Source organism: Trichechus manatus, unplaced genomic scaffold, assembly GCF_000243295.1.
Source record: "Trichechus manatus latirostris isolate Lorelei unplaced genomic scaffold, TriManLat1.0 scaffold00191, whole genome shotgun sequence".
Lineage (NCBI taxonomy): Eukaryota > Metazoa > Chordata > Mammalia > Sirenia > Trichechidae > Trichechus > Trichechus manatus.
Window position 1 is genome coordinate 3762009 of NW_004444127.1, and position 14627 is coordinate 3776635.

At 38.6% G+C, this 14627-nt stretch overlaps 1 protein-coding gene across 2 annotated transcripts in view; it reads right to left on the reverse strand.

The window, feature by feature from the left end:
• Positions 1 to 2556: 2556 nt before the first annotated feature.
• The window catches only part of NUP160 (nucleoporin 160), a 44631-nt gene continuing 32560 nt past the window's right edge, over positions 2557 to 14627 (reverse strand). The window contains exons 29-37 of one of the 2 annotated variants that reach the window (XM_023741834.1): positions 13334 to 13494; positions 12213 to 12273; positions 11456 to 11566; positions 10619 to 10742; positions 9834 to 9935; positions 8351 to 8492; positions 6634 to 6759; positions 5568 to 5672; positions 2557 to 4368 (exon numbers count right to left, since the gene is read on the reverse strand). In XM_023741834.1, the coding sequence (XP_023597602.1) occupies positions 4273 to 4368; positions 5568 to 5672; positions 6634 to 6759; positions 8351 to 8492; positions 9834 to 9935; positions 10619 to 10742; positions 11456 to 11566; positions 12213 to 12273; positions 13334 to 13494 (1028 nt within the window). In that variant the 3' untranslated portion in view covers positions 2557 to 4272. The remainder of the gene's footprint in view (positions 4369 to 5567; positions 5673 to 6633; positions 6760 to 8350; positions 8493 to 9833; positions 9936 to 10618; positions 10743 to 11455; positions 11567 to 12212; positions 12274 to 13333; positions 13495 to 14627) is intronic. The other variant, XM_004387720.3, reaches the window with a different exon arrangement.

Below are 14627 nucleotides of genomic sequence, written 5' to 3' on the forward strand. Positions count from 1 at the left end.
TTTCCTTGATATAAATCTCTCTCTATATATATTTATACACTTTACTGGTTTTGCTTCTCTAGAGAACCCAGCCTAAGACACAACTGTAGCTCGCTGTGGCTCTTAACCACTGCACCACCAGGGCTTCTTTTAAAGGGTAGTAAAAAATTAAAAAACCCAACAAAGAATATGTGAGAGACCATATGTAGCCCCGCAAAGCCTAAAATATTTACTATCTGGCTCTTCACAGAAAAAAGTTTACCTGTGTCTAAACTCAGCTAAGCACTTGGCTGCTAACCCACCCAGTGGCCCCTCGGGAGAAAAGACCTGGTGATCTGTTCCCGTAAAGATTACAACCTAGAAAACTCTATGGTGCAATTCTACTCTGTCACATGGGGTCCCTATGAGTCAAAAATTTACTCGACGGCACCTAACAATACCAACATGTCTAAACTCAGTGTGGGGAAACCTGATCAAAGTCACTCCCTTTATGAAGATGGGGAGAAAAATCTGGCCTCATCTTTGGTTTTGGGGGCCTAAGCACCTCTGCAATTAACGAGAGTTTTTTAAGAGAGGTTAATGATGTTGTTTCATTAAGACCAAATTATCAGGGTTGACATTTGACAAGTGAAACCTGGCAAGAACGATCCTTTGAATAAGCATGTATTTTCAAATTATTTAGTCACAGTCATATGTGGTGGGCACTGTCTTTACTTGGTCTTTGATGTGAATTCAAAAAGCTGACCTTCTTGATACAAATTTTAAAGCTCTGACTTTTGAAACTTCAACAAGTCATCTGCAGAGGGAACTGTCCACAGAAGTCCCTGCTTCACTAGCATATTGCTCAACCGAGCTGGGGTGGGATGAAGTTTTTTTTGGTGGTGATTTATCTAAATTTTATTACTTATCTGACCTTGTGTGTTTTACGGAAATTCATTTAAAACATAAGGTCTCATTTACTGGAAAAAGAAATATCTACTTTTAGTCCATAGAGACTGGCATAGGTCACCTTGAACAATAATTGGCCTTTTGATTGACAGAGTTCTTTGCAAATGCAGAGAGGTATGTTCTTGTGGCGGAGGGTTAATGATAAATAATGAGTTACTTATATTAGGTCTCTCCCAATCTGAGATGATAACACAGATATACAGGTTTATCTGTTTTTAGCCACAGATGTAACTGGAAAAACTGAAGATGTTTTATTAAGAAATTTTGGAACTTTCTATGATACGTGATATTTTAGGAGGAAAAACAGTATCAGGTTGAGGAAAATTAGCTTAATTCTATTATCTAGAATGTGTTCACTGGTTGTTATGTGCCATGGAGTTGATTTTAACCATAGTGACTCCCCATAGGGTTTTCTAGGCTGGAATCTTCATGGGAGCAAATTGCCAAGTCTTTCTCCTGTGGAGCCACTGGGTGAGTTCGAACCACCAACCTTTCCGTTAGCAGCCAAGTGCTTAACCATTACACCACCAAGGCTCTTTGTGTGTTCACTGGTAGACTTTTCCACTTGTTGACTATTACTTATAAATCCCATTTATATTTACATTCCCTTTAGCAAGAAAAATGTTGGTATCTGCAACATGACAACAGGCTGGGAACTAAGAAGGGAGGTGGCCAATAGCAGAATTCCTGGGTACGAACACAGTACATGGTCTCTACAAGCGTCAATATTTGTAGCCACTTTTGAAGTTTTTCTTTACCCCTCAGCATTCAGTGAAGTTTTAGGAAACAACACAGCCTGGACTTTAGGAAGTAATAGAATGGCTTATGCTGACATCTGGAGGGAATTAGAATGGGGAGAGGAGGGCCAGTAGTGAACTGGTGAGAGTTGACCCCTAGGGCTCTGCAGCAGTGTGGTTCACTGAGTAGCGATGGCAGAGGTGACAAAACACCACACCAAGATGACTCTAGAACAAATTAGTTTTCTTGGAAGATCACAAAAATCAGTGATAGACTTGGTAAGAACGGTCAATATAGTAATACTTAGTGTCATAAACATATTAAAGGAAATGATACCTACTTTTATTATCACAGGCTTAACTTATCAGTTACATTTTACTATATTATTTAAGAACTATGAAATTAAGTTTTCCTCTAAGAGTCACACTTTTATTTTATAGTAATACTAAAACTACCACCCATCTGTCACTTTGTTGTACTGTGGTGGCTTGCTGTGATGCTGGAAGCTATGCCAAAGGTATTTCAAAGACCAGTAGGGTTACCCAGGGTGGGCAGGTTTCAGCAGAGCTTCCAAACTAAGACGGACTTGGGAGATAGACCTGGTGATATACTTCTGAAAATTAGCCAGTGAAAACCTTATGGATCACAACAGAACACTGTCTGACTTGCTTGCTTTAGACCTATCAGGAGGGATCAATAGCTGGAGGAGATCGTGTTTGGTGAAGTAGAGGGCCGCCGAGGGCAAGGGAGACCCTTGATAAGATGGATTGGCATAGTAGCGCAATGATGGACTTGAACATGCAGGCAAATAAGAGGATGATGCAGGACTGGGCAGCATTTTCTTCTGTTGTATGTAAGGTTGCCAAGAGTTAGAAGTGACTCAATGGCAGGTATCTATCTATCTAAAAAGGAGAAAGCCCTTTTTAAAATAGCATTTTGTGATCTGAAGATTTCCAGAATTGGAAAAAACAAAGAATAATGATACTATTATGGATTACTAAAATATCACATAGTTCAGCAAACAAAATGCAGACCCAAAGCAGTCAGTTAAGATGAGTGCAAGAAGGTGAGTACCTTTTGCTCTGACTGGGAATCAAAGTGAGGGAAGTAGAAGAAATTGGACAAGAGAGCTGGGTTGCCTCCAGCATGTGTGCCTGACCCTGAACCAAGATAGCAAGGACAGAAAAAGCTGGTGTCTTGTGAGCTGCCACCATGGAAACCACTGCTTTGATCAGCAATGCAAATGGGTAAATTTCTGGAACAGGGCCAGTCTCTTGTTAGTTCTTGCCCTCTAGAGATGGCTACAACAGGGTTTGATGCTTTTCAGGCTGTGGGTTATGACCATTGGTCACTTACAAAAACATTAGGATATACAATAAGGATACATATTTTGTGAAACTTTTCTTTTGGTTATATACGTGTATGTAGGTCATGATGTAAAATGCATTTTGTACTGTAGGTGAAAGCTACGGTTCTAGAGAGCTGGGAGGGCAAGGGCTCTCCCAGTCCCTAACTGCACAAAACTCCTTTTATTAATTGTGGTAGAACTAAAATGAAAAAGAACTATACATCTCAGTATCTACCAACAAGAGTACCAGGGGGAACTCAATTGTTATTTTAAATATATAATATAAATATGGTATTAATGGCATCATCACAATTAAAGGCTTATGAAAAACTCAAGAAAGATCAAAGGACGTACAATCAATTAGTATACAGATCATTTTCTTAAAAGATAAATTTTTATATACAGAATAAAATCCAAGAAGATTTTATTATTTTCCACTTTGCCCAAAATTTGTGGGCATGAATGCTTCTGAATCTGACCAGGAAAGTTTTTATTTTGGTCCAATACATTGTCAAACTAACTGATCAAGTCCAGCTTGATATCATAAATCATAGAAATTAACCGGATTTACACTAAAAATCTGTTGCTTTTACAGATGATAGATTTCCAGTTTTTTTCTTAGCTGAGTTTACTGAACTTTAGCCTCAGAATCAGATTCAAAATAAGACATCTTCCTTTAAACAGCTGGTCATCATTTTAGGCTTAATCTAGCCAAATTATTTAATACTTTATTGAAGGTCATACAAAAACTCCACAATAAATAATGAAAAGAGTACGCAAAATCATTAGCCTCTGTTTGCAATACAGAAAATACATGTCAGTTCTGGACCAAAATAATTCCACTGAAATACAAAAAGTGATAGGGAAGAATGAAAAGATCTGCAGTGACTGCTTTTGGTGGTAAGCTACAATAAACCAACAACCATCAGATATTTTGGAAAGTGAAGGTGGGTTTTAATTTGCAGATAAAGAATGTCTTCAGTAGTTTAAAAAAAATATAAACTGTAAAAAAGCTTGTGAATCATGTACAAAAGCAGCTGTTTGATACCAACGTTGAAAACCAGAAATTGTGTGTTAGCACCACCAGCAAGCACAGGGCCCTATGACTCATGGCTGCCCTCCTACCTTGGGCAGAATGCAGACTTGAATGTTGCACATGTCATTTACAGTTAGAAAACCCGGCCTTGAGTACAGGGTTCCTGCAGGGTAAAGTCTTAAGCCCTAAGAGGCACCAAGCGGTTACAAAGGCTAGGTAACAATCAGGACCACAAGTTCCGACGATATAATAAATCTCGTGTTGCCTTATCAACTTTTTGCTGGTAGTCTTCCAATTTGTCAAGTATTTTCTGAGACAACTGTAAGAGAAAGGAAGGAAATCAGAATAGCTCAAGGACTAAAAAAGATTGATGTTATTAACCACTTTGAGGTCACCAACTAGACTCCACCTAATAAAGATGTTAGACACTGTTTCATTTAATCACCACTAAGTAGAGTCTGAAGGAAACCTGGTGGTGCAGTGGTTAAGCGCTCTGCCATTAACTAAAAAGTCCACGGTTCCAACCCACCAGCTGCTCCACAAGATAAAGATGTGGCAGTCTGCTTCCATAAAGATTTACAGCCTTGGAAATCCTATGGGGTAGGCAGTTCTACTCTGTCCTACAGGGTCGCTATGAGTCAGAATCAACTCGAGGGCAATGGGTAAGTAGAGCCCGCTCTGTGATCTACAGATATAAAACTGGACTTCTGATATAAATAGTACTCCAATCCTGCTTTCCTAATGAATTTCCTAAACATGCAGATTGCATCAGTATTCTTAATAAAAGCCTTACCAGCTCTTTTCCCAGAACCAGGGAAGCTGCTTCTGATTTAACTAGGCATTAGCTGCCAAGTAGAATATAGGGCTGATAGTTTTAATTATGTGTTAACATTTCACTTAACCTTGCTTGATAGACCCAATCAGTAGGAACTAATTTTCATGGCTGTTTTCCTTTGTTCCTCTTGCCTAACAGTTCGGAAGACAAACATGCAAAACTACTGTGGATCACTGACTAGTTTAGAAGCATATTCTCTATCAGGAGACACTCCACCTAGTCCTCACTGACAAACAAATGAGCCAGCACTACAATGAGTCTGTCTGAACAAAGGAAAACACTATCCTTTTTTCCTTTTCAAGAAGCAGCTAATATATGAGTCCTGGAAAATGTGACTGGCTGAGTACATTTAGAAGAAGAATAATTTATCATACTGTATTTCAAGTACCTGTTTACCCTGTAGTGTCTGTCCTACTAAACTGTAGACTAAAGACTGGACGGCAGACTGCATGTCATTGTCTCTGTGTAATTAATGCCCACATAGTTCCTCGTTAGCTTTGTTGAATAAATTGACTAAGTTGCTTAGATTCTTTGCTTTATTTATAAAGGGACTGGGGCGGCATGCCAAGAGCAATAAATGGCTTTTGCCTTCCCCTTAGTCCTTGAGAATTGAAGAGCAAGCTGTAAAGTGTAACTGCTAGTGCAAGGACTTCTAGAACACTCCCCATGAAGGGTTTACTTACTGCGATGTTGTGACTATTGGCACTGTTCTCTCCCAGAGCTTGGAGAAGCTGATCGATAGAAGAGTATGGAAGCCAAACCATTGGGGCTGTTGCGGACAGTGGAAACTAAAAGAAAAAATGTCTATTATTTGAAAAAAATCTAAAAAGTGAACCATTTCTCCTAGGTAGTTGTTTTCTAGGTCTCTATAACATAAAATGCTTTACTTTCTTATTCTTTTTTCATAATAAGAAATTGCACATATGTGCACATGCACAATTGGACTCCCTCCCTCCTTTCGTTCTCTTTTAAATGTTTGTCCTTTTCTCAGTTAAAATCAAACCTATTTCTAAATTAAGCCATCTTCTTATCTTAAAGGAGCACTGAGGTCTATTAATGAAAAACAGATTTAACATCACTGTCCTCTAAATTGTTGAAGAATGATACTACCCTTAGTCTGAAATTTAGGTTCAAATTATTTGGAAAAGAAAAGCTTAACTCTAAGTTCTGAATACTTATCTGAGAAGTTAAGAGGTAAGGTTTGTGGTTAGCTAGATCTAGATTTTAATCCTGGGTCTTCTACTTATCTGTGTGAGCTCAGGCAACTTAACCTCTGGGTCTCATGAGTTAAAAAAAGGATTAATGACATGTCGTGGGGCTGTTAACCAATGTCATAAAATGATATGTGTACTGACTGTTTAATGAGAAAATATTTGTTCTGTAAACCTTCACCTAAAGTATAATTAAAAAAAAAAAAAGGGATTAAAAAACCATTATCTCATAGGCTGCTATAAAGGTTAAATGAGAAAACGCCTGCAGAGACTTAGCACAGCCCCTGGCATACAGAAAATGTTCAATACATACCATTTTGTTCTTGTTTACCATTGTCGTCCAAATACTAACTAAAGGCAACTTCATTTGGTGGAGAAAAGGGAAATGCACTCCCATCCTATACTTGGGGACAACTAGTTGTGTAATTACAAAGAGTACAGGTTAAATCCACTAATTTATAGTTCCAATTTACTTTCAGATCCTCACCTTACTTAATGTGAGAATACAGAATTCAAAAGAAATGTCTATATTGCCTACCTCAATTCCAAAGTACTGATGTCCTTTTCCCAATACAGCATCCACATACTCTGAAACCAAATCCACAGCTTCTTCTAAAAGGTCATAGTTCAAGTATAGACGGAGCAACTCAGCGGCATCAACCTTCTGTAAAAAAGTCATGGCAGCATGCTAAGGGCAATAAATGGCTTTTGCCTTTTATTACGTGATTAAGAACATTACCTATTTACATCTTACCTGAGCACTGATCAAAGGATACTGACTGTCTGAGCCCTTGGCATCTACATTTCTCACTATAAACAAGTGAGCGCCTTAGTTTGCTCATCTATACCTTGGGATAAGGGTTGGATTCCAAGAGCCCTGGGCACCTTCTGAGGCCCTGTCTATTACTGGCCTTCTTCCTCTGTTTTGTAAGACAAATTTTTAACTTCTCTCTACTTCAGTTTCCATATGTAAAAGCCAACAAACCTCCCCAGCAATGCTGAGTACTAAAGACACAATGTATTCACATTAATTCTCAGAAATATATGAATGACAAATGCAAAAGAAGTTTGAAGAACCGTCAACTTTAAATGTCTAACTTTGTATTTAACTCAGGGTGAGAGAAAAGTGAATAAAGTCTCAGTACAGAAGGGCTCTATTAAGTATGTTGTTATGCTAATTATGCTTTCCATATTCTGATTTGATCACAATCTTACCTTTATCATCTTCTCTACTTTCTAACTTAAAAAAAAAAAAATCAACTTTCCTGACTTTGAGCTCCAGATGCTCTCTCCTTATTCTACCCTTGCTTACCACTGTAGCACCATATGCTTTTTTCCCTAAAATCTCTTTGTTAGGTGCCATCGAGTTGGTTCTGACTTATAGTGACCCTATGTATAACAGAATGAAACACTGCTCCGTCCCATGCCATCCTCCCAATAGTAGGGATGTTTGAGCCCACTGTTGCAACCACTGTGTCAATCCATCTCTTTGAGGGTCTTTTTCACTCGCCCTCTATGTTATCAAACATGATGTCCTTCTAAGAGTTCTTAATAATCGTGTGCAACAGAATCACCTGCGAAGCTTTTTAACACACCTCTCCCCCAAATTTGAGTTCAGTAGGTCATAGGTAGGTAGGGCTTAGACATCTGTATTTTCATAAAGCTCTCTAATGTGGTTCAGATACAGCAGCCCTGAAACTTAAGCGTGTGTCAAAATTAAGTTAGGGAGCTTATTAAAATGTAGATTCCTGGTCTATATCTCCCAGGTAATTTGATCCTGTAAGTCTAGGGTGGGGCCCAGGAATCAATATTTTGAACAATCCCACCAATCCAATAATTTTGATGCAGGTGGTCCAAGAACCCTATTTTCACAAAAATTGACTTAAACACTGTTGTAGGATTTGAACTACTCCACCTGCTTTTGTGAATTTTTGAGTACTATTCATTCATTCATACATACATGTATCATAGCTATACTCATTGTTTTAAATATAAATTTGTCCAGTGAGCACACAAGCAGGTATTGACTTAATTACTAACCTGTGGAACTTTAAATCCAAACATTCAATACTAGATATGGCATTAAAATTAAATTGTTCCTTATGTTTTTAGTTAAGCTTGAGAAGCCGCCCAAAGTATATAAATCAGTATGTTCCCATAAATTATTACCCTGTTTTTTCTTTTTAATCATAGCATGAAATTATTCAGAATGATAAAGACTAGCTTTACATTCTTTAAGTCAAGGTACCACATACCTTGTAACTGTTTATAAGCCAATTAGGCAGAGGCACTCCATGAGACAAGAGTTTGTTGATTACACAGTGGTGATACAAGTTATTCTGGACTTTGTATCTTTCTAAGTAAGTTGATAACAGTCTCCATGCTTCATCCGTGGCACTGGATAAAAACAAAAAGGACTAATGAGTTTCAGATTCTTCATAGATAATAGTACCATTCAAAGCATGAATTTACAAAGAAAAAATTTTAGAAGCTCACAATTGGGTTAATAATATAACTAAATCATAACTAACATTATCAGGATCACTCTGACTTAGGGAAACACAAGTAGTCTCCGACTTACAATGTATTCGAGTTATGACAAACCTGGTCCAGGTTTTTCTGGTAAATCTTATCATTAGCAATATGTACTATATACAGTGTTGCAGTGTGTAATTTGCTGGTGTCATTGTATTTTAAGTTTATATGTAATATTTCCAACCCCCAAAGACAAATAAAGATCGGATTTATAAAGATACTGATAATAAAAGGCAATAATAATGAAAACTAAACAGAACCACTGGAACGGAACCCAGTCCTAAGTCGGGGACTACCTGTACTGCTAGAAACTAGATGACTTGAATTTCTCGTATTTCTCTATCACCAACTACGTATTTATTTGGCTATACAACTCACTTGACTTTTTTGTTTCTGGATTTCTAAAACAAGGGAACTGGTTCAGATCACTGGTTCCCAACTCTGGTTGAACATTAGAATCATGTAGTATGTTGATTTAGAAGACAAGAATGATTCCCATAATCTGTGTTTTAATAAGTGATTCTGATGTGCTAAATTGGTGGTTGAAAACTAATGTTAGAAGATTTCCAAAGTCTAAAATCCTACAACTCTAAGTCACTCAGCTATATTCTACAAAAGGCAAATACAATTCAAGAAAGGGTAGTTTACTGGCAATAAGAGTTGTTAGAGAAGGATTCTGAAGATACTGAAGTACATATAGGTAGACACAGACTGAGTGCCTTAGGGATGTATCTGGAGAGACGAAGCCTGAAGAAGATACGATAGAGAATGGAGGTTGGTGGGTGAGAGACTGCTAGGCAGTAGCCAGAGACCAGCTTTCAGAGGACACTGAGATAACAACCATGCAGTGTCAGCTCAATGGAAGTAACAAGGGGGATAGGAACAGCATGCCCTGAAATCGAGTAAAATACAGACTTTTGCCTGTAAGAATACCATTTCTTGATGATAAAATACAGTAAAGTCTTTGAGGAGGGGGAGATGGAAAAGGAGATTGGGAGACATTTCATAGTCAAAGTTGTCTTGGTTTGCATCATAAATTACACGGTGTCTCACTAATTATAAAACCTCCCAGCTCCAATAAAAGATTAGCGAAGAAGAAAAAAAAGTGAAATGATCTGTGTATGACAATTTAATCAACGAAAAAGGGCTAAAGCTTTGAGATGGGAAAGCCCAACTGGGGCTGGATGCACACCAAGGCTGTACCTAGATTCCTTAGTCGTGATGACTGATGAGAGCTGATTGGCTGCGAGCCAGGCCCAGGCTTCCGCTTGTGCTGCCTCTCCTCCAAACTGCAATTTGATGCATCTGCAAAGAAAATGGTTCCACACACAGCACACTAATGGTTGAAAAGCACCATATTATTCTGTTACTAAAGTAGAGAGATAAGACGACAACTTCAACTCTAGTCTGCTGAATTCACTACCGGGGTATCGGCTCGTCCATCTCCTCACAGCCACATAACTGGATAAGCCAATGAGTTATCAATAAGTGTTAGGAGATAATTTATTTCTGAGAGAAAATTATTGATGAAAAATTCTGAAAGCTTTAAAATATTTCCAATTCACAGATTAAAATACTTGACTAAAAGCTAAGTAACTTAAATAAGAAACACTTTTTAATAACGCTTACAGGGCTGAGAGATTTCCTGAAGGACTGAAGAGAGGATATGCCTTGTCTAAAATGGACACCACTATCTAACCCAGGTTATCTGTCATGTGGGAATGTGGACCTATGGGCACTAGATCGTATGATTTCTCAAGAGAAGCTATAAATCTAGATTCTTAAAAAATGTGAAATCACCTTCATTTTAATCATAATCACTTAATTGAAAAATAATTTAAAGTCACTGTGTGAACTAAACAAAACACTTCTTTAAACCTCAAATAGCTTATAGGTTACTGGCTTGTGACTACTGCTTCACACTAAGCAACAGTATTTTATCTTCGTGTTAGAAAATTAAGACAATAAAAAGGTAATTTTATATATACCTGAAAGCAAGTCCCTCAAAGACTGGTGTTAAGGGAAGCTTGAAAGTCTGACAGAGTGATATGGCAGTGTCAAAGAGGCCAGCCTGAACCAAGAGGGTGACCATCTCCTCTGCTGATGAACTTCCTGTGCAGACAGAAAAGATTTAGTGCCACCAATGGAAAATATGCAAATGTAGTCAACCCTCGGTATCCACAGGGGATTGGTTCCAGGACACTCCCCCTCCCCTGCTGCCCTTCCCCCGTTCCCCTACCCACCACAGATACCAAAATCCAAGGATGCTCAAGTCCCTTATATAAAATAGGGTAGTATGTCCATATAACCTACACGCAAATTGCACAAATTGTATACTTTAAGTCATCTCTAGATTACTTATAACACCTAACACAATGTAAATGCTATGTAAATAGTTGCTATACTGTATTGTTTAGGGAACAATGCTCAGACAATGAGTGCTGGAGAGAGACTGAGGATCTGTGAAATGGTGGGAGGCTACAGTAAGGTATGCCTACATATAGGCTGTAGTAGGGTATGCCTACATATAATTTCATTCACGTGGATTCAGCGCAGTGCTCGGGGCAAGGCAAATTTAAGTTTTCTTTTTAGAACTTTTTCTTTTTTCTGAATATTTTTGATCTGCGCGGTTGGTTGACTCCACGCATGTGGAACCCACAGATATGGAGGGCCGACTGTATATCCAAAGACTTAGCTCTGTTGATGAATATCTCAGAGTAACAATGACATATGTTGTTCCCATCCTGCATAGTATGTCCACAGCCTGGCCCTAGAGTGTGTTTCTGGTACTGATAGGTAAGAAGTTCTAACAGCTGAATTCTCACCTGCTACCGCAATTGCTGATGAGTCCTGCTGAGCCAAAGTGAGGCGAATGCGAGCCAAGGAACATTCCTTCTCCAGATCTTCCAGTTCTAGGATTTCAATCTGTCGATTTGCTAGAACCAAAGAAAAATATTTGCAATTCCCAAAGTACAAAGGATGTGACTATTAGACTAACTCAACTTTCCCACTTCCACTGGGCATGAAGAAGAGAAAACAAGGGGCTCCCTAAAAGCTAATGTAAAAAGTGAAGCAACATCACTACTTCACACATACAGTTCCTAGACTGCAGACAGTTGAGTCACATGCAAAGTATTTTAATAACAACAGCTGTAGCTGAGGAGATGCTTACAAGGTGCTTTACATGAAATTTTATTTAACTCTTACAACTGTGAAATACTGTTATCTCTATCAGTGAGAAAGGAACTTGCCCAAGTTGAAAGAGGCAGAATTAGAACCGAGGTATGTCCAGCTCTAGAGCACAGACTCTTTATGGAAGGATGTCATGCTTCCCTGATAATATCAAAGGAACCAGATAAGAAGTTTGGCACTAAACTGATTTAAATACAACAACCAACAAAAACACACTCTTTTTAGAGCCTTTTCATTTTTCATACTGCCCCACAAAATTTTCAAAGGGCTCTACCAGACCACTGTTAACAGTTTAAAATGTTGACACTGAAGTAAAAACAAGGAACTTTACACTATCTTAAAAACAATATACTACAGGGTACAATGACTCAGTTTAACGCCCCGACTCACTTGGGGCAGTTGTGCATTCTCCATCATGATTCCTCTTTGGGGATGCGCCAGGGCGATCATACTGACAAGACAAAACAAGTAATTTAATTGTGAAAATTTGAATTTTACACTGATATCCTTAACTGTTTGCACGCTTAAATTCCCTCAATATAGATTATTTTTATTTCAAGGAGTACAGCTCTTCTTACAAAGGTACTATAACTATCAGACAAAGAAATGGGAGCATTTGACAGATTGGCTCTTAGCTATAAAAAGTTATGGAATCTAAGGGCGGGGATTTGATCTCCATGTACTACTTAACTTTTCTTAGTTCCAGAGTTATACTCTCCACCCATGACCCTGGGCAATGGTTTAGTAAATGCAAGAACTATACAATATAATGTAGGTGGGCATAATGACCCCATCAGAATTACAGGAAAAAATCACAAAGTACGTGTCCTTTAAAACAATAATTACAGATTAAATTAACAAACTTGATTAAAATAAAAGTACCTATCATTTCTTGAACACTTTCTGTGTGCTGGTCCCTGGGTGTTGAAAATGCTTAAGTGTCTGGCTGCTAACTGAAAGGCTGCAGGTTCAAGTCCACCCAGGGGCGCCTCGGAAGAAAGGCCTGTTGATCTTCTTCTGAAAAATCAGCCATTGAAAACCCTATGGAGCACACATCTACTCTGATACCTATGAGGTTGCCATGAATTGGAATTGACTCGATGAGCAACTGGCTTATTTATTTTTGGTTTTTCTGTGCCAGGCACTGATATTTCCCATCTAATTTACATAATTATCTCATTTAATCCTCAAAACAATCCCATGAGGTAGATATTATTAATATCATCCCTGTTTTATGTAAGAGGATAGTTGGACTATGAAAGATTAAGTAACTTGTCCAAAGGCAATCAGGTCTAGCTCCAAAACCACTCTGCAACATTTATTCCTATAATAATTCTGAATTTGGAAACCAGTGGGGTAATGATGTAATAACTGTCACAACATAGGTTAAGTTCACAAATATCCCAGGAGACATTTTAAATGAAGTGAAGGAAAATGAGGTAATAGTTTCAAAAAAAACAATTCAAATATATTAAATGATCCCCAAATTCCAGGATGGAAAGTTTTCATACCACTGCACCAGCTGCTGGCTGCACAATCCATGCGTATTCTGGACGAATGAGTCGTAAACAATTAATAGCAGCCAGATAACAATTGCCTTGCTTCTCAAGTCCGCGGAGAGTTCGGACCTCTCTGCCAAGACGCATTCCATACTCAAACATCACTGTGCCAGCTATGAGGCAATAATAAATCAGGTATTAGAATTTAAAAAATGTGTTTCTTTAAAGATACACAGAGAAAATGTGTTACATCTATTATAAGATTAAAATTTAAAATAAAATTGAGTTTAACTAACTTAAAACCATACACACACACGCGCGCGTGCGCGCAAAATCACATGAAGCATTCCTTTTGACATTAAATACTACCTTCCCGTACCCAGGGCAAAAACTCACCTACAATTTAGAAAGCTAGTCTCAGCCATTGTCACCCATCCCCACCCAGGATTCTGAAGGTGTGGATGCAGTACTCAAGAAGAAGAACAAAAACAAAAAAAAAACCCCAAACTTCTTGCCATTGATTCCGACTCATGCAGACCCCATGTGTTACAGAGTAGAACTGCTCCATAGGGTTTTTTTTGGCTGTAATCTCTACAAAAGCAGATCACTAGGCTTTTCTTCCGCCGTGCTGCTAGGTCGGTTCGAACCACCAACATTTATGTTAGTAGCTGAGTGCAAACCACTTGTGCCACCCAAGGACTTTACTCAAGAACATAGCCTCTGATACTACTCAGCCAGTAGGAGAATTGAAGTCTTTTTTTTTATTGTGCTTTAAGTGAAAGTTTACAATTCAGGATAGTTTCTCATACAAAAATTTGTATACACATTGTTATGTGACCCTAGTTGCTCTCCCTATACTGTGACAGCACATTCCTCCTTTCCACCCCGTATTTCCCATGTCCATTCAACCAGCTCCTGACCCTCTCTGCCTTGTCATCTCACCTCCAGACAGAAGCTGCCCCTTTAGTCTCATGTATCTACTTGAGCTAAGAAGCACTCTCTTTATGAGTAGCATTTTATGTCTTATAGTCCAGTCTAATCTTTGAAGAGTTGGCCTTGGGAATGGTTTTAGTTTTGGGCTAACAGAGAGTCTGCGTGCCATGTCTTCTGGGGTCCCTCCAGTCTCAAACCATTAAGTCTGGTCTTTTTTACCAGAATTTGAGTTCTGTACCCCACTTTTCTCCTGCTCCGTCACGGACTCTGCTGTGTTCCTTGTCAGGGTGGTCATTGGTGGTAGCCAGGCACCATCTAGTTCTTCTGGTCTCAGGCTGATGAAGTCTCTGGTTTATGTGGCCCTTTCTGTCTT